The following is a 17,607-nucleotide window of genomic DNA, read 5'->3' as shown; positions in this document are numbered from 1 at the left end:
ATGATGAGGTAAGCGCTTACATCACAACTATTATGATGTAAGCGCTTACATCACGACTATGTGAACAAAAGAATTGACTTGTTTGGCCAATTCTACACCTAACACCTTATGCAGCAGGATCAAAGAAAGTGCCTTGGGAAAATCATACCATAATTTCAGTAAACCTAAGTGATAATCATATCATGTTCGACTAGTCTTGCCAGTTCCCAGCACCTGGCAGAGACTTAATATATTCTTTCTATTTCATCCCCTCTTCAATTTATTTGCAAATGTGTATTGACGTTTGCCATTGCTGGCTTCTGGAAGATACGACTACCCAACTGATTTACTTTTAACTTTTTAGGGGCAATGAAGTCTGGAAATTTTGGCAAATATATAGCTATATACTAGCTTCTCTTTTGCTCATCTTTCTGTAAAAAGTAAAGAAGATCTTTCTTGCATCCGATGTTGGCAATCAAAAAGGAGAGAGATTCTGGAGTTATAAAATTTATCAAGAAGAAAATGCCCAAGTGACCAAAAACAAAGTGCTTTTTATTATTGTACTATAGGGTGATTATATCATGAGCTAGGCAAACAACAATTTGTAATGAAAGAGAAATAATAAAGAGATACATATGCTCAACCATGCTAATTGGAAATAAGTAGTTTAAGGCCTGACTGGGGGAAAAAAGAATTGGATCTTCCTCTCATTTCTAGTGCTTCTGAAGTTTCTTATGCCACAGCTGGCATATCCTTGAGCCATGCATCCAAAGGTTTCCCAATGGAGTAGACAATGAACCCGATTTCTCTGAGCTTCTCTGCATCAACAACGTTCCTCCCATCAAACACGAATGCAGGCTTTTGCATGTTGTCATAAATCCTCTTGAAATCAAGCGTTTTGAATTCATCCCACTCAGTGAGAATACAGACACCGTGGGCATCTTTTGTTGCCTCATAAGCATCCCAGACCACATTAACTTGCTTCACTCCAGCAGGGCTCATTGGCTGGAGGTGAGTTGGATGATCCCAGTCGAACTTTTTCATGGAGAGATCCCTCTGTATTTGTTCCTGAGTGACCTGTGGATAGGGTGGCAAAATTAGCCATGAAGACACAACCCGCCCAACCCACCCGTTTATTAGCTCAGCCTATTTCCAGGCCATCAAAAAATTGGGCTAATATGTATCCCAAATTGACCCATAAGAAATCTTGTCAAAATATTTTCAAAACGTTTTTTAATTTGATATACTATATATAACCATTATAAAGAAAAAAATATGTTTCTTAGGTACTAAAAATTATAAAAGAACAAAACAGAATTTACAACTTAGTAAGATTTGTGCAGGTTGAGTTATGACCCGCTTTTTAACCCATTTCAGGTCAAGTAAATTTTGGGCAATTTCAGGTCAACTAACTTTTGGGCGGGTCAATAACCCGCCCATTTATTAACTTAGACTATTTTGAATATAGCCCAAATTCAGCCCAACCCGTCCATTTGATACCCGTACCTGTGGATCGTATATGCTCAAGCGAGCATTGTCTCCCAACAAGCCTTTGCAGACATCAATTGCAGGAGTTTCCCTAGTGTCACCTGTGTCTTTCTTGAAGGCAAATCCAAGAACAGCAACCTTCTTTCCAGAAACTGTGTTAAACATTGAGGCAACCATTCGGTTAACAAAGCGGTTCTTTTGGTAGTCATTCACCTTAATTACTTGTTTCCAGTAATTGGCAACTTCTGTGAGGCCATTGCATTCACATATGTAAACCAAGTTAAGGATATCCTTCTGAAAACAAGAACCACCAAAACCAACACTGGCATTGAGGAATTTTGGTCCAATTCGGGTGTCCTTACCAACAGCATTAGACACCTGTGTAACATCAGCTCCAGTAGCTTCACAAAGTGCTGACATGGCATTAACAGATGAAATCCTCTGAGCCAAGAAGGCATTGGCAGCGAGCTTTGACAGCTCGGCTGACCAGAGATTGGTGCAGATGATTCTGTCTTCGGGCACCCAATGTGCATAAACTTCTTTTAGGGTCTGGATTGCCTTTTGCCCTTCAGGGGTGTCTCTTCCTCCAATTAGAACGCGATCTGGATGAAAAAGATCCTGAATTGCAGTTCCCTCAGCAAGAAATTCGGGGTTCGAAAGGATCTGATAGTTAATTCCCTTGCTGTTATGCGTGAGAATTTTCTCAATTGCTTCAGCTGTTTTAACCGGAACAGTTGATTTCTCAACAACTATCTTATCGTTCTTGGATACATCTGCTATCATTCGAGCAGCACTCTCCCAGTATGTAAGGTCAGCAGCTTTTCCAGCCCCAAGTCCTCGAGTTTTCGTTGGGGTGTTAACCGACACAAAGATGATGTCAGCTTCCGAGACATGTTTCTCTACTTCAGTGCTGAAGAAAAGATTCTTTCCTCTGCATTGTTTCACTACGTCATCAAGGCCAGGCTCATAGATAGGCAGCTGATCGCTATTCCAGGCTGTGATTCGGGAAACAGAGATATCAACAACAGCCACTTCAATTAAGGGACATTTTAGGGCAATGACTGCCATAGTTGGTCCACCAACATATCCCGCTCCGATGCAACAGATCTTCACCATCTTTTCCGGCAGTATGAAACCTGGAAAACAGGGAAAAGGACTAGATTTAGGACTGATAAAAGTGGGCTATCAAGCTTGTTTGCTCTATCCTATTTATAATCTTAAACAGAACTTAATGCTCCAGTAGTCTCCACATGGTCCATTAGTAGGATCTACTGTAAAGAAACAGGAAATCTATCCAGCAAAGAGCTGTATTAGTTCTGTCTAGATGTCATCTTTGCATTTGAACTTGTATTAGTAAAATGGGAAGGAAAGAATTGCATCTATTAGAGGACTCATATTCCCAATGATATCTTTTTAATATGTCCAATTAACAACCACCATCTTCGCACAGTGTCTAATCAGTGAATACGACTTCCATACATGAATCCTCTGCTTAAAGTTATATAAAGAGAACTGGATAAACTTCCATAGAGCTTTTCCTTTTCTTTTCTTTTCTCTTTTCCCATACTCCAGTAAAAGGGTCACATCTACATGCTTAAGACGTGTTAATAACTTTTAGAAAGCATCATGCAATGCACAAAGTTGATACTTAAATTAGGAGTTTTGCATATACTTTAGCCTTGCAAGCATCATCCAATGGACAAAGTCTATTGCATATGTTACCGACAAAAATTATGCAACGATCTTATTAGCAATGCACAAGAATACACAAAGAAACTGAAATAAAGAAAGAAAAAAAAAAGGAGCAAACTGAGACGGTATTACACAAAAATTGAACTAGAAATCCTGCAAAGAGAAACAAGAACCATAAACCACTTAAATAAAAGTTACCTCAAGGATTTTCCACTAACTTTTAGAAAAGGAAAATATCCCAAGAAGAAAGATATGTCTTGATTCTGAAATCAAATGTTGTTATAAAGAGACTTGAAGTGCTTCAATGATGGTTCAAAGACTTGGAAAGACCACTTTATATAATGGAAAAGAGACTAAGGGGTGTAAGCCAATGGACTCTCAAAAACTAAGTAAAGTGCCAAATGTAAGATCTAAAGTCTGATTTAGAATGTTCAACACGTTTTCAAGAGTAACTAATAAGGAAATTCATTTTCCCATGTAGTAACTCAGTAATACTTTACACTTGGACTAGTTTTTCACCACCACCTCAATCAAGATTCAGTATTGAATGAATGCGTCAAAAAAAGTACTATTGAATGAATGCTTTAAAGCTCTTACCAACTTTTTCTGAAAACATTGTACTTTTATCACATTACAATGGGAAAAAAAGTAGAATGAATTGGACAGTTTTTTTTTTCCGTGGAAAGGGGTTCAAAAAAAGTAAACAAAGGAGTATGACTCTTGGTTTTCTATCTAAGTCCATTTACCAAAAGAGAATAGAAATATTGCAGGTTGTCTCTTTTCGTATAGCTATTTAGTACATGATCATCTTTTAATTTTGATAGTTGCTTAGTAAATAATTCTCTATTTATTTTTATTGTAATTTATGGACCTTTTAGACTATAGTTATACTTTTTGAGTAAACTGAAAATATTATGACAAAATGTTAGACTATAACTTAAAATTTTGTAGATGTTGGACTACAATCTAATGTTTTGTCGGTCCATGGACTATATTTGCACAACTTGTAAAAATGTGAAGAAAAAAAAAATCTAAATGGTGATCTAAATTAAAAATAAGGAAACCATCTTAATGGTGACCTAAAAAGGGGATACTTGGGTAAATTAGCCGAGGAAAAAAGATATATTTTTTATTTTGACAAATATCTTTTGCTCGAAACTCAATTTCCAAGAATGGATTTTGAACAAAACCCAAGTCTCACAAGCTGTAAAAAAAAAAACCTTTTTCCTTATTTTAAGTAACCAATTTTCAAGTAAAACAGGTTGTTAGCAGGTGGAATTTTCATGTGAAAATGAGGTTGTATCCCAACAAGAAAATTGTTTTTGACTGACACAGTAACAGAAACAGAATAATGATAAAGAAAGTTCAAGAAATGGTTGTTCAGAAGGGCATTGAGTGTGATTAAAGAAAGATTAATTACAGCTAAAAGCATGTATTGGTACATTAAGTATGGTTGAGTTTTAAAAATAAAAATACAAATAAAAGAATAGTCCAAAAGCTTGCTTTGAAGGCAACAGAGCTTGAGATCAACGTGCTGGTACCTGAAAAAATGACCTTAAAAAAGGTGGTGCAGAAGCTTAAACTTCACTACAAGAGAAATTAATTTTGCTTCTTCTTTTTCTTTTGGGGTGTGGAAGAAATGTCTCGATTATTATATTTGGGAGTTATTGTTTGGAAAAAAAAAAAAAAGGAGAGCATGATTATCACCAAAAACTATGATGATAACCAAAATGTTCAGTGGAATAGATATAATTTTTTTAAAAATAAAAAATCCTGATAACCTTTTGTTTTAAAATTGGAGTTAATAGACTGATGGGCTTCAAATTTCCAAGTAATTAGACCAATAAAGCAAAAACATGAAGACCTTAGATAGATGAACTTATATAGAAAAGCCAAGTGTTAGTATGCAAATCGCTTTCTCCTTCTTGATTAATAACACATGGAAAACGCTTTATTAACCGTGGGATAAATGCTAAAAAAGCTTCATTTTCTTGAGACAATCGTCCCTTTGGAGACTTGATTAAAAAAAAAAATCACGTCAATTATAATGACAATTCGGGGTGTTTAGATATATTACATTGCACCTTCAAATGCATTTAATCGGAAACATATTAAAGGTATAGATTTTGTTACTCTAAAAGTGTGTTTGGTATAAAAGAAAATGTTTCAACGAATTTTTTTTTATATAAAAATAAGTTATTTTCTTACTTATTTGGTGACTGCAAATATTTTTCAAAACTCCAGTTTCGACTACTAGTAAATCTTCTCGACAGTTTTTGGATTGAAATCGTATAATAGGCGGCAAAATTAAGGATTTGACGTTAATGTATATTAGTTCCCGTTGGGATCTGGACATATGATGTTTATAATCTTTCTCCATATTATGAATATAACCAACTTTTTGTTTGCCATTGTACCTAATTATTGATGATAGTCCATGCGACTATAATTAGAATCTTGAAAAGTTTGAGTATTTTAGTTATTTATGATCTCCATATCAACGTCTTATAATGGCCACTAAACGAAAAAGAAAACTCAAGTTAAGTAGTCCTTTATTTACATTTACTACCATTTGGCTAAAAATATTATCTTATACACTCAATTGGTCCGAAAATCTTAAATGGACACTTCTTTATTTTATCTACTAGTCTTACTAGATTAAAAACTAAATTCAAATAATTTGTGTTTTCATAGTTGTGTTTCTGATTTTCATTCCAATAATCAGGCTTTAAATGTTTTTTTTTTCTTTTAAACATTTATAGCGTGATGAATTATTAAAGCTCACGCCCTTTCTTGGGATCAAGTTATTCATCGTATTCGTATGGAGTTGGTCTAGTTGAGTGTGTTGATAAAACGTATGTAAGAATGCACCAATTTTTCTAGTAATATAATGAAAATAAAAGAAAACAGTGTTATAAATTGGCCAATATATAAAAGGAGAAGCAAAACGAGAAGTAAAAGAAACGGCTGCATTTGCATGTGCCAATTGCTTTAGCTTTCAAGAACAAGCTATGGCGTTGCAGAGTTCGACTTTAATGGACAAATTTTGCCACTCATTTGGTAAATTTTAAATAGTGATATTCACTATAATATTCTTATTATTATATTGGTTTAATAAACTGACTTGCAGAGGCGGATCCAGGATTTGAAGTTTCCGGGTGCCATGCGTCATTCAATCAATTTGGGCTTCGGGTCGGATTATTCGTCTTTTCGAACTTTGATTCGGGTTATTCGTCTTTTCCGATGAAACATTTATTTATAGCAATATACAGAAGAGAAAAGCATAAAACTTTCAATAATATTACTAATATCATAAATATCCATCATTCATTTACAATTGTCCTCGACGAGGTTTCATCTTCTGAAAATGATCAATGATGACATCATTACTTACATTTGTGAATACATCACGCTCTATGTAACAAACTGAAGTAAAGCACCGCAAATTTAAGCAGCCAACAAAAAACACACAAAGCAATATGTCAACTTCTTTACAAAAATGTACATACCCACAAGCAAAATTACACTTTTATACATAACTCTACAAAAAGCACAAGCAAGATTACAACTTTTCTATAAAACAGTACACACCCACAAGAAATTACAACTTTTATACATAAATGTACAAAACCCACAATCAAGATTACAACTTTTATACGTAAATGTACAAAACCCACAAGCAAAATGACAACTTTTATACATAAATGTACAAAACTCACAAGCAAGATTGCAATTTTAACACAAAAAAATATTTTTGTACGAAAAAAAAACTCAAAAGATATCAAGAAAGAAAGACGAAAAGATCCTTACAATGGGTCAATGGAGGAAGCAGCCGAATGGGATTTTGACTTTGGAGCAATGAAGAAGGTTTGTTTAGTTGATGAGAATTGAGAAGAGTTTGTTTCTTTGATGAGAATTGAGAAGAGAGAGAGGGTTTGTGTTTATTTTTTAATGAGAAGGAAGAGGGAAAGTTCTATTTTTAACTTTAAGAAATAAACAAGTCAAAGATTAATAAATTAAATTAAGTCAACAAAGATTGCTACTGCTCATTGTTATCTGTTGAGCAGCACTGCAGCAAGGGTTAAAAAAATAAAAACATTTATGCAGTCGCTGGAGCTCGATCCCGCGACCAGAGAGCAAGAATCAAAGCCTCTATCCACTGGCACCAGCAGGTTACTTTGTAGTGGGGGTGTCACTTTAAATATTTGTACATAGCTTCTGTATATATACATATATATACACAGGGTTTCGGGTGAGGCTTGCGGGTGGCGTGGCACCCTCCCGACCCTTAATAGATCCGCCCCTGCTGACTTGCCTTAGTTTCTGCGATTGTTAAATTACGTCAATCGTTTATCGTAAGACTATTTTGATTGACTATGATTTCAGCTTGGATATTTTATTGTCAAAATTAAACTATAGGCAGTTTTGACTTCTTCCAAATATTGAGAGGATGTTACGAAACAGGCTGCTCGATATTTGTTAAGATCATTCTACCCTACCCCACTACCAAGCTATCCTTTTGAGTCCGGAGCCAAAATGACATGTTTTTGGAGCTAATGCCCCAAAATAGGATTTTTTTTTTTTTATATATCAAAATGGGTATTTCGTTGGATAACCAACGAAATACCCGCAAGTAGCACTGTTCCGGTCCGGTATTTGTTGCATTTCGCTACACTTATAGCGAAATGTAACAAATAATTTTATTTTATTTTTGCATTTCGTTGGTTTTTGAACGAAATATGATTTTTTTTTTTGTATTTCGTTTATTAAAAAATGAAATATGAATTTTTTTTTATTTCGTTTATATAAAAACGAAATAAGAAAATATAATTTATTTATTTTTGCATTTCGTTGGTATATGAACGAAATAGGATAATTTTTTTTTTTGTTTTTGCATTTCATTATATTCCAATGAAATAGGAAATTATAATTTTGTATTTCATTTATATACCAATGAAATAGGATAATTTTTTTTTTTTTTTTGTATTTCATTTATATAAAAATGAAATAGGAGAATAATTTTTTTTTTCGTTTATATACCAACGAAATGTTTTGTTCCATTTCGCAGGTATATAACGAAAAACCTTTTTTTTTTTATCATTTTTCTGTTCTCCATATCGCTATGGTTTTAATTTTATTTGTTTGTTCATTTCTGTTGGTTCAATCAGTTTCAGACGAGCATTGAATAGTTGTCAAAATAATATCTTTTACATTTCGTGACTTAATTTGCGAATTTTTTTACTTTTCTCCGTTTAAAGACGAAGGATATACCATAGGTAAAGATAGGACAACATTTATAAACGGAGAAAAGTAAAAAATTTCGCAAATTAAGTCACGAAATGTAAAAGATATTATTTTGACAACTATTCAATGCTCGTCTGAAACTGATTGAACCAACAGAAATGAACAAAAAAATAAAATTAAAACCATTGCAATATGGAGAGCAGAAAAACGGTAAAAAAAAAAGGGTTTTTTTGTTATATACCTGCGAAATGGAACAAAACATTTCGTTGGTATATAAACGGAAAAAAAAATTATTCTCCTATTTCGTTTTTATATAAATGAAATACAAAAAAAAAATTATCCTATTTCATTGGTATATAAATGAAATACAAAATTATAATTTCCTATTTCGTTGGAATATAAACGAAATGCAAAAAAAAAAAAAAAAAATTATCCTATTTCGTTCATATACCAACAAAATGCAAAAAAAAAATATATATATATTTTTCTATTTCGTTTTTATATAAACGAAATAAAAAAAATTCATATTTCATTTTTTAATAAACGAAATACAAAAAAAAATCATATTTCATTTTTTAATAAACGAAATACAAAAAAAAAAACTCATATTTCGTTTTTTAATAAACGAAATACAAAAAAAAAAAAAATACATTTCGCTACAAGTGTAGCGAAATGCAACAAATACCGGACCGGAACAATGCTACTTGCGGGTATTTCGTTGGATAACCAACGAAATACCTATTTTGGTATAAAAAAAAAAAGGCATCCTATTTTGAGATATTAGCTCCAAAAACATGCCATTTTGTCCATACCGTCTTGCCAGTATCGGAGCTAGAAATTTTACTAAAGCGGTGTCAAATTATAAAATGGTAGACACACAAAAATAAGAGGAGTCAACAAATAGTATTTGTAGAAAAAATTAAAATTTTGACCTAAATAAATGTTGTGATTTTAACATAAGGTGATCCCGCCGCTACTACTTGTACGTACTTCAATAAATTCTGGTACCTGCAACCTGGATAGAAATCAAGTAACTCTATTCATCCAAGCATTAAGCAAATGGAAAGAATCAGTTGGTATTTACCTCTGTTGGAATTCGAATCCTAAATTTAAAATTCTCTACCTATTTCATTGAATTGGTCAAGCTACCCGCCTTTCCCTAGCAAAAGGTGGCAGTTTGAACACCATTTAACAGAAGATCATACCATTTATATAGATGAAATACTGCTTCTCTACATATCAAATATCAGATCTTAAACACAAAATTCCTAAGTTCGCTACCGGTACCGTGGTCCAACCCCGCATATTAAGCCTCAACCCGGCGGGACATCTCCAACTACTGGGATGTTTGTTTGTGGGGTGTATATGAAGACACGCCAAAGCTTCCAAGAGAGTCTTGCTCACAATTTATTTACAACTAGAGGATGAAACTCTAGGAGCACATCCGACCGCAGGACTACAAGGACACTGGTTCAACTATCATAAAATATGGCAAAACAGGGAGCCAAATTCGTCTAAATCACTTGAACGCTGACTAGCTTCGTATTCAAACGAGCATGTCTAATTTCCATATATTTTACACGTGAAATGAGAGAACCTGAAGAGGAGGGGGGGGGGGGGGGGGGGGGTGAAAGGAAAGAGGGGGGCTTTTATACAAAACTTTGGATTAATTGCTGCAAACTACCAAAATTAATGTGTTGGTGCCTAAGAGAGTCTGATTGCCATTTCTTGAAGAAGTGCCCGCTTCTGTGAAGCATCGATCACTTGACTAGACTCGGCATTCTCAAGCACATCAGCAATTATTGCTGCTGCATGACCTAGAGGTTCTTCTGCTGCTCTCTTCAGCATGAAAGCCTGTAATTCAGCAGCACGGACAAATTTTAGATACCGTAGCAATTTAATAGACTCGACGACAAAGCCTGAGCCCCTCACTCGCCACCCAAAAGAAAACAAAAACAAAAGTCTGATTGACCTGGCCGTGATGTGTTATTGTCAATGTACAAGGTTGCTGGTACCAAGGTTCTCCATCTATTTGAACAGGAAATGCAGCAAAAAGTTGAATTTTGACCGATTGACCCTGTGCAAGCCTCCGAGCTTTGGAAAGTCCCACCTGTTTGCAAGAGCAGTAACCTTATTATAACAAGAGAATGCAATCAAAAAGCAGCTGAAGATCAAATAGCCACATCATGTCAACACAATGAATCAGGAACATGTTCTCCGCTAGAAGTAAATGACAAATAACCATCAGAGAGTTTTTTTACCAATTAGTATACATCTGCTGCAACTCTTGTCAGAGAATCACCAGATGTAATTAGTGGATGTCTTCAGTAAGGATATGACCACATAACATAGATAAATGCCTAAGGAGAAGCTACTTTAACACACTTGAAATTTTTCCTTAAGAGGAAACAGCTTCCACAGTACCATGAAAATTATGTGGTGTCTGAAATTGTTTTCTATATACCTGAAGCTTCCCAAGATGCCAAGTCCCAGAAATACTAACAACCTCTAGCATCTTATCATGCATGGATTGAGGATCAAAATTGTCATAGTGTTCATCTTCATTCTGCCACAAGTCTACTCCACCCATGTAGCTTCCAATATTAGCTACGAGAACACCTTCTGCATCCTAGAGATCAAGTCAGAAAATCGTAAGTCATCATTAAAGATGAATAATCTTTTGATTACTGAAGTGGTTTCAAGACGCGATTACTCGCTAAACATCTTTAAGAAAATACTAAATTATCCACCAAATTTCCAAAATAAACTTTTGTACGTTTTATCCATGAGGGAAGATTTCTTAGTATTTCCAAAGAGAATAATACTTTTGCAACTTCTATAAGAACTATGAAATTTAGAAAAATAAAAGCTGACGTAAGAAATCAAATATTAAATGATTAAAAAGTAAGCATTCACAGCTCAAATGTATTTTCCACAAGGACAGTTAAAGCCTTTTGACACCACCTCGGGAACTTCAATCTCAACACCATCAACCTCCACCCTAACTTGCCATGGAAAATCCGCAAATGTCCAATCCATGATACTCCTGGCACCTTCTCTGGCATAAAGGACTTTGTTCATGAACTGCAGCATTGTTGCAAAGAATTTCAGTCACGAATGCATATAAAATAAAAAGACTACAACATGGAAATATAAACAATGCAGTTCACTACACAGAAAGAAAACAGAAAACCCCCATAGACGGTCAAATCTCAACATAACAAATCGGCATTCACAAAACCACGTTAGCCAGTACAGGCCTTGACTACCCAGCTCAGTATACAGACTAATAGGCCATGCTTAGACTTAGCTTTCTAGTATACTCTTGGTGTAGAAGTTATTTCATCTTCATGGAGGAGGGTGGACTTGGCTTGCTACTGAACTTTTTCCAGTATATCCTCATTTTTCTAATGTTACGCAAAGCAATGTAGATGGGCTGCTCTGCACTTCATCTTAGTTCACCTGGATTTATTATCCAAACCCTATCTGCTGCACCGAAGCAAAAAAGAACAAAATATCCAGGATATAGCAGAGCAACAGTGCATCAGTGACTTCTCTCTTGAGGAGCCCATCTAAGGTCGACACATATTAACACCTTTTTGCCTTACATCAATACTTGAAATGTGTCCCTGCGTTATCTCATGCTGCAGACTATTAGATATTTAAAACTTTCTTCAGAAGGAAAATGCTAACTGGGCCTGTCGGTGCCTTCAGTAAATGGACATGTCAAGAGATTACCAAGTACATATAGTTTTCTGATTACCAAGTAAACAAAGTACACGTTTACTGACTATTTCATTTCCAAATGCAATAGAGGCATAGGACAAATATCAGGAAGAAATATGGTGAAATTACCAAGAACCTGGCCGCACGAAAGCCTCTCAACAGGAACTAAGAACACTCCGAAATTATAGCATAAAGGTAGTCAACAGTAAAGCTCACATGGCAGCTATTTTGTTCGTTTTGCCACAACCCAACACTAATTTTATCATGATGTTATACGGCGACACATAAAGGTTTATCATCAGTATATCAACTGTCATATCACAAGTTTGAAGCTACAGACCTATTCTTTGTCAAACAAAATTTGACAACCCAATTTTGTGTTCAGATGCTCTTGTAGATCATATTTTAAGGTTTACGTAGCAGCTAACATGTTTGTTTTCGCAACCCAAAACCAATTTATTATGATGCTACACATGAAAGTTCATCATCCGACGTATCAGCTATCAAAGCAAAAGTTGAAAGCTACAGGCCTATTCCTTTATCAAACCAAATCCACTAACCAGATTATCATGCTTCACGTGATCTTATAGAACAAAATCTGCATACCTGATTGTAGAACTTCTCGGGATTTTCCTCCCTCATATTATGGATTTCTAATGCAACCTTTGCATCACAACCAACCCCTGGAACATCAACAGGGGACACTCATCAAATTTTGCAAGAAAATAATAATACAACATAAAATTGGATATGCGAGACACTGATCATAAGATTCTCTAGTGAAGCAAATTTAACATATCAACTGCTGTCTAGAGAAGATCAGTCACCATACCAAGGTAGTTGTTCAAGAACTTTGGGGGTTGAAGCAGCTTGCCCTGTTGGTTTAAGATAGAAACTTTCCATCGATCAAGGATAGTTACGGCTGCTTGTTCTATATCATGCAAAAGTGTGCAAAGACCACCTTGTCTCTCAACTGAACCTAAACCACCTCCCCAGGAAAGAACTCGAGCCAGATCGTTTCCCGTCCCGGCGGGGAGTATTGCCACCGGTGGAGGAGAAACATAGTTTTGTTTATCTATGGCGTTCAAAACCCAGCCAACAGTTCCATCACCTCCACAAACAAGAATCCGGAAGTGCGGCACCCTTCTGAAAAGATGCAGACCAACTTCCGGTCCATCTGTTGAACTCAACTCAAAGACCTAAGCAGCATATCAATGGGAAATCACAGATCAAGACATTGGTTCGCTGGACAATATTCATGAATCTACTGAAAAAGCTAAACCACATAAAAAGTATTTAAACAGAGAAGATAAGTCGCATGTTTATGACGTTCATAAGGCACAATCAAGTCGCATAAAAAGGAAATTAGCAAGCCAGCCTCACTGAAACCTGGTAACCGGAATAATGTAATTATAATAAATACCATATTTGTTCCTTCTCCTTATAGAGATCTGCCTCCATTCACCACAAGACCAAGATTAAAAAGTTAGCTTCGACTTACAACTATATTAGCAGTATGAAGATATCTAATGCGATAAATGGATTTCTTAGTTATGTGTTTAGATAAGTCAATCTTTAATAATGAAACATTATTAGGTGGCACAAAATTCACAATTGTCCATCGAAATGTGTCCAACGCTTTGAAAAGCATGGTAAAAAGCAGATGACACATAAAATAAAACTCTATGATCTTTTCCAGCAGCTACAAGCTACCTAAGCCATTTAAAAGACAGAAGAATCAACTACAACCTATGGCGGTAACATTCCCTACATGTAATCATTGTGCTGACTGACATGCTCTACACATAGATAATAGATAGCAAGAATAGTTCACAAGATGGATGCTAAAAGAACAGTGACTAGCTAATGAACTTCACCTCACCTGCACTGGATTTAATAAAAGGTTCAACCGCTGCCTAAGTGAATCTCCTCGTTGAGCTCCACTTTTCTTGTTTATGAAAACTAGCAAAGGCCTGGCATCTGGAGGCAAATCAGTCAATTCGTATTTCTGCCCTATTAATTGAGATTCATCCTTCTGATTAATGGATGAACTCCTCTTGAAGCTGGGTATAGATATCATCTTTTTCACACCACTGTCTTGCTGCTGATCCACACCCTCTCTATTTACACCATTATTGCAGTTTTCATCTATTCTACAATTACCATTCACTTGATGAGTATCAGCAGTGCATTCAGCCGTTGTGTCCCCAACAACATCACCGTTGTTTGTCTCTGCAGAGGTCCCACTCCCATGTTTCTGATTATTGTGTTTGTATTTCATGGTTTGACTTATTAAACTAGCACGCACTGAAGATGCAATCTCATTGGCACCTTGTGTGATAGAACTCAGCAGTCCGCCCTTGTTAAACTCTTTCACATAAAGTGGCGATAGAATAAGCCTTCTGAAAGGGCCCAGGTCACAAATATCACCTGTTTCGTTGAACATATTGGCATGACAATCAACATGAACTAGGCGCTGACACCACAAGCAACACCATATAGGGGACCCACCAAGAAATGAACTTGGCTCTTCACAGTAGCTGCAGAAATAAGATTCATCGGGTTGATCAGCTACCTCTGTCCAGCGTAATGCCCACTGATGTATCACATGCGGATGTCCAAACATAGATACACATTTACAATCCTTATGAGCACTCGATGAGCAACTCAGATGAGTGGCTGCACCACATATGCTGCAACGATTAAAAGAACTTTCTGAAGCAACAAGTGGGCCAAGAGTCTGAGATTGAGAAATGGACTTTAAACAGACACAGCAATTTAAACTTTTCCCTCGAGAAACAGTTTCCAAAGCCCAAGTATGAGGAGCTGCAGGGACCTTATTCCTTGTTTTCGGGTTTTTCTTTGACCTGGCTATGGCTTTCATCCAACTACCGTTTAGGTTCCTTCTCCACTCGAAAGCTGTGTAAAATATAGTTAAAATTCCTACTAAACCAGCAATGAAACAGGAGAGAATAAACAGACGGGGCGCCACCATATCAGAAGGATCTTTGCTGATCCAGCTAAGAAGAGGAAACTCCGATTCTCTATACTCTTCCATTTTAAAGTTCTATATTTCCATTTAGTACTCAACTACACGTATGCTAGTAAACTATGAACCTAGACAAGCATTAGGCTATGAATAACAGTATAATGCACCTTCTTAACACGACCACAATCTAAGGCCATGCCGGCGCTAGAATTCGATTTTGAGTTTCATTTTTCCCCAACTAAGCCAAACATATTAGCTTACTATCCAGTATAAGCCCAACCAAACAATACTATGAAACCTTCGTCCAAATATGAGGTTACTTCACTTCAACTCATCTTTGAAATCCTGCTTATTCACTATGACCCTGGAAGGGCCCTAAACCTTTGAATCAACACAACAAGAAACAAAAATAACCTGCAAAAGATGAGAATAACATCTTTATCAGACAGTGCCCAGAAACATTCCACTAAACCTTAGCTGAGTTCATGTAACATTAGCCTATCTTTGGCAAAAGGGATCAAACTGCACATGTATACCAAATTTTAACCAGAAAGTAAAACCATTATACTTCACAGAATATCAATTTGCTGGTTTGGTTTTGACTCGGCATGAAATTTAAGAAAATAAAGAACACTTTTGAATCTTGTGATCTTAAACTAAACATAGATGGAATGTACTAAAACGCCCTTTAATCTTTGTGGTTTTAAAGATGGCAGGTAGAAAGTTAGAATTGAAGAGTTTGCCAAAAAGGGAAATTTTAAGTAAGACAAACAAATTGAAAGGAGTACAAGTCATATGCCAACTTTTGCACACGGAAACACATCAAACGCAAATAAATATACTTCACAACTACTCCATCACTAGCATTGAAGGAAAAACGCCGAGTTAATTGTTTGATCAGAGAAAAATGGCTTCGAAAAAACAATGATAAACAAATCGGTGTAGCGAAAAGATATAGTAACAATTTTCAGACGATATCCCTTAGAAATGATAGCAAAGCAACAAAAAAAAATAGTTATACTGATATTATGAATGATAAACAAATCGGTGTAGCGAAAAGATATAGTAACAATTTTCAGACGATATCCCTTAGAAATGATAGCAAAGCAAAAAAAAAAAAAAAATAGTTATACTGATATTATGAATGAACCGACAATCACGAAATGGCTCAACGCTCATTTCGGACATAAAAGACGAAGAAAGTAACATGAATACGTGATCATAGTTTGTGAATAATATGTCAATCTAATCAGCAAAACCATAATGAATTGGTAGTTAACAACCTTACCCTATAAGCGAAATTAAAAAGTGGTGCTCTGTTTATTCCTCTAACAGAATTGTAGCTGCAAAACCCTAGGCCAAGTAGGAAAATGGAGAATCGAAAAAAAGTAAAGCAAAAGCCGTAAGTTTGCTTTATCAAAATGTAGAGTTTAAGCCTTCTTTTATTTTCCTTTGTTCATTGATTCGTTATTAATTAAGTGTTAGGCAACGGCTTAATTCTGAATTTATACAGGTTTCTATAAATCTTTATGGATATATTCCTAATCTTACGTCTAGAGGAAGGGCGACGCTTCGGAGATTAACAGGCCTACACGTGGATTCTCTCAGAGTGTGCCGACTCTGGTGGGCCCATGTCCAAATTGGGCCCTACTTTATGGATTTATACTGAAGCAACACGTTGACGTTGGGGACACGGTGCCCATCACCTACGCCCATCGCCAATTTTAAAAAAAAAAATCTCCAAATTCAATTTTTTGAATTAGATTTTATTAACCCAGTGCTTTGACAGAATAAAATTAAATCCCATTAACAATAGAAGTTTTGGATAAGCCTGACATAAAAAAGTTGAAAGAACATTTACTTGCGGCGGCACGGGTCTTGTTTGGCATACCGATTTTGAGATAAAAAATGCTTCTCTTTTTAAGAATTTTTTTTTTGAATATTTGAGGTGTTTAGCTAATTAGTAAAATTATTTTTAAGTAGAGGCAGAAGCAGTTTTTTTATAGTTGGGGAGAAGCAGAAAATTTCTGCTTCTTGAAGAAAGCAAAAGCAGAAAATTATTTTTATCCCTATCATAAATACATATTTACCAAGTATATCCCTCATTAATCCATTAATTTTCTAATTAGTAATTTTTTGTGTTGAATTTTAATTTGTGCAATGATTTTAAATTTTATTTTGGTTGTAATTTTTAGTATATTTAAATCAATGTGTTGGTATTATATCAATATTTAATATTTTTGTAATTTATCTATGTATTATACTAATTGAAAATTCAATATGTACTTTTAAATTTTAATTAAATAAAAGTGAAAACTTAATATGAAGTCTTTCACAAATAGATATTTAAAATAATTTGTCTTTGTAAAATAATCTTAATAGTAAATGTTCATTGATAATTATCTCTTTTCGTAATTTGACACACAAAAATACTTTTTAAGAAGATTAGTCAAACACAATTTGCTTATTAAAAGCAGTCACAAGCACTT

At 35.1% G+C, this 17,607-nt stretch overlaps 2 protein-coding genes across 5 annotated transcripts; both read right to left on the bottom strand.

The window, feature by feature from the left end:
• Positions 1-510: 510 nt before the first annotated feature.
• On the bottom strand, positions 511-3,677 carry LOC132632879 (UDP-glucose 6-dehydrogenase 5-like). Of its 4 annotated transcripts, none has more exons than XM_060349004.1 (3): positions 3,378-3,677; positions 1,486-2,603; positions 511-1,056 (listed from the first exon to the last, which is right to left on the bottom strand). In XM_060349004.1, the coding sequence occupies exons 2-3, from the start codon at positions 2,581-2,583 to the stop codon at positions 712-714; spliced, it is 1,443 nt and encodes a 480-aa protein (XP_060204987.1). In that variant the 5' UTR covers positions 2,584-2,603; positions 3,378-3,677; the 3' UTR covers positions 511-711. The 4 variants fall into 4 exon arrangements, with proteins under 4 accessions (XP_060204987.1, XP_060204985.1, XP_060204986.1 ...); XM_060349002.1 differs by having other exon boundaries at positions 3,358-3,675; XM_060349003.1 differs by lacking the exon at positions 3,378-3,677 and adding an exon at positions 3,140-3,296.
• Positions 3,678-9,783: 6,106 nt separating this feature from the next.
• On the bottom strand, positions 9,784-16,619 carry LOC132632878 (diacylglycerol kinase 1-like). Its single transcript, XM_060349000.1, has 8 exons — positions 16,407-16,619; positions 14,012-15,532; positions 12,962-13,328; positions 12,736-12,812; positions 11,368-11,487; positions 10,868-11,032; positions 10,376-10,513; positions 9,784-10,257 (listed from the first exon to the last, which is right to left on the bottom strand). Exons 2-8 carry the CDS (start codon positions 15,185-15,187, stop codon positions 10,108-10,110), a joined length of 2,193 nt encoding a protein of 730 aa, XP_060204983.1. The 5' UTR covers positions 15,188-15,532; positions 16,407-16,619; the 3' UTR covers positions 9,784-10,107.
• Between the last annotated feature and the right edge of the window lie 988 nt (positions 16,620-17,607).

This window comes from Lycium barbarum, chromosome 3 (assembly GCF_019175385.1).
Source record: "Lycium barbarum isolate Lr01 chromosome 3, ASM1917538v2, whole genome shotgun sequence".
NCBI lineage: Eukaryota > Viridiplantae > Streptophyta > Magnoliopsida > Solanales > Solanaceae > Lycium > Lycium barbarum.
This window is presented reverse-complemented; position numbering and strand designations above follow the sequence as displayed.

Coding starts and splice junctions, on each gene's coding strand:
- LOC132632879 (XM_060349001.1), bottom strand. CDS start 2,726: ATGGACCATGTGGAGACTACTGGAGCATTAA. Junction 2,604..2,695: donor GGAGACTACTGGAGCATTAA/GTTCTGTTTAAG, acceptor CCTGTTTTCCAG/GTTTCATACTGCCGGAAAAG. Junction 1,057..1,485: donor TGAGCATATACGATCCACAG/GTACGGGTATCA, acceptor CCCTATCCACAG/GTCACTCAGGAACAAATACA.
- LOC132632878 (XM_060349000.1), bottom strand. CDS start 15,187: ATGGAAGAGTATAGAGAATCGGAGTTTCCTCTTCTTAGCTGGATCAGC. Junction 12,813..12,961: donor GTTCTTGAACAACTACCTTG/GTATGGTGACTG, acceptor TTGATGTTCCAG/GGGTTGGTTGTGATGCAAAG. Junction 10,258..10,375: donor CAATAACACATCACGGCCAG/GTCAATCAGACT, acceptor GCTGAATTACAG/GCTTTCATGCTGAAGAGAGC.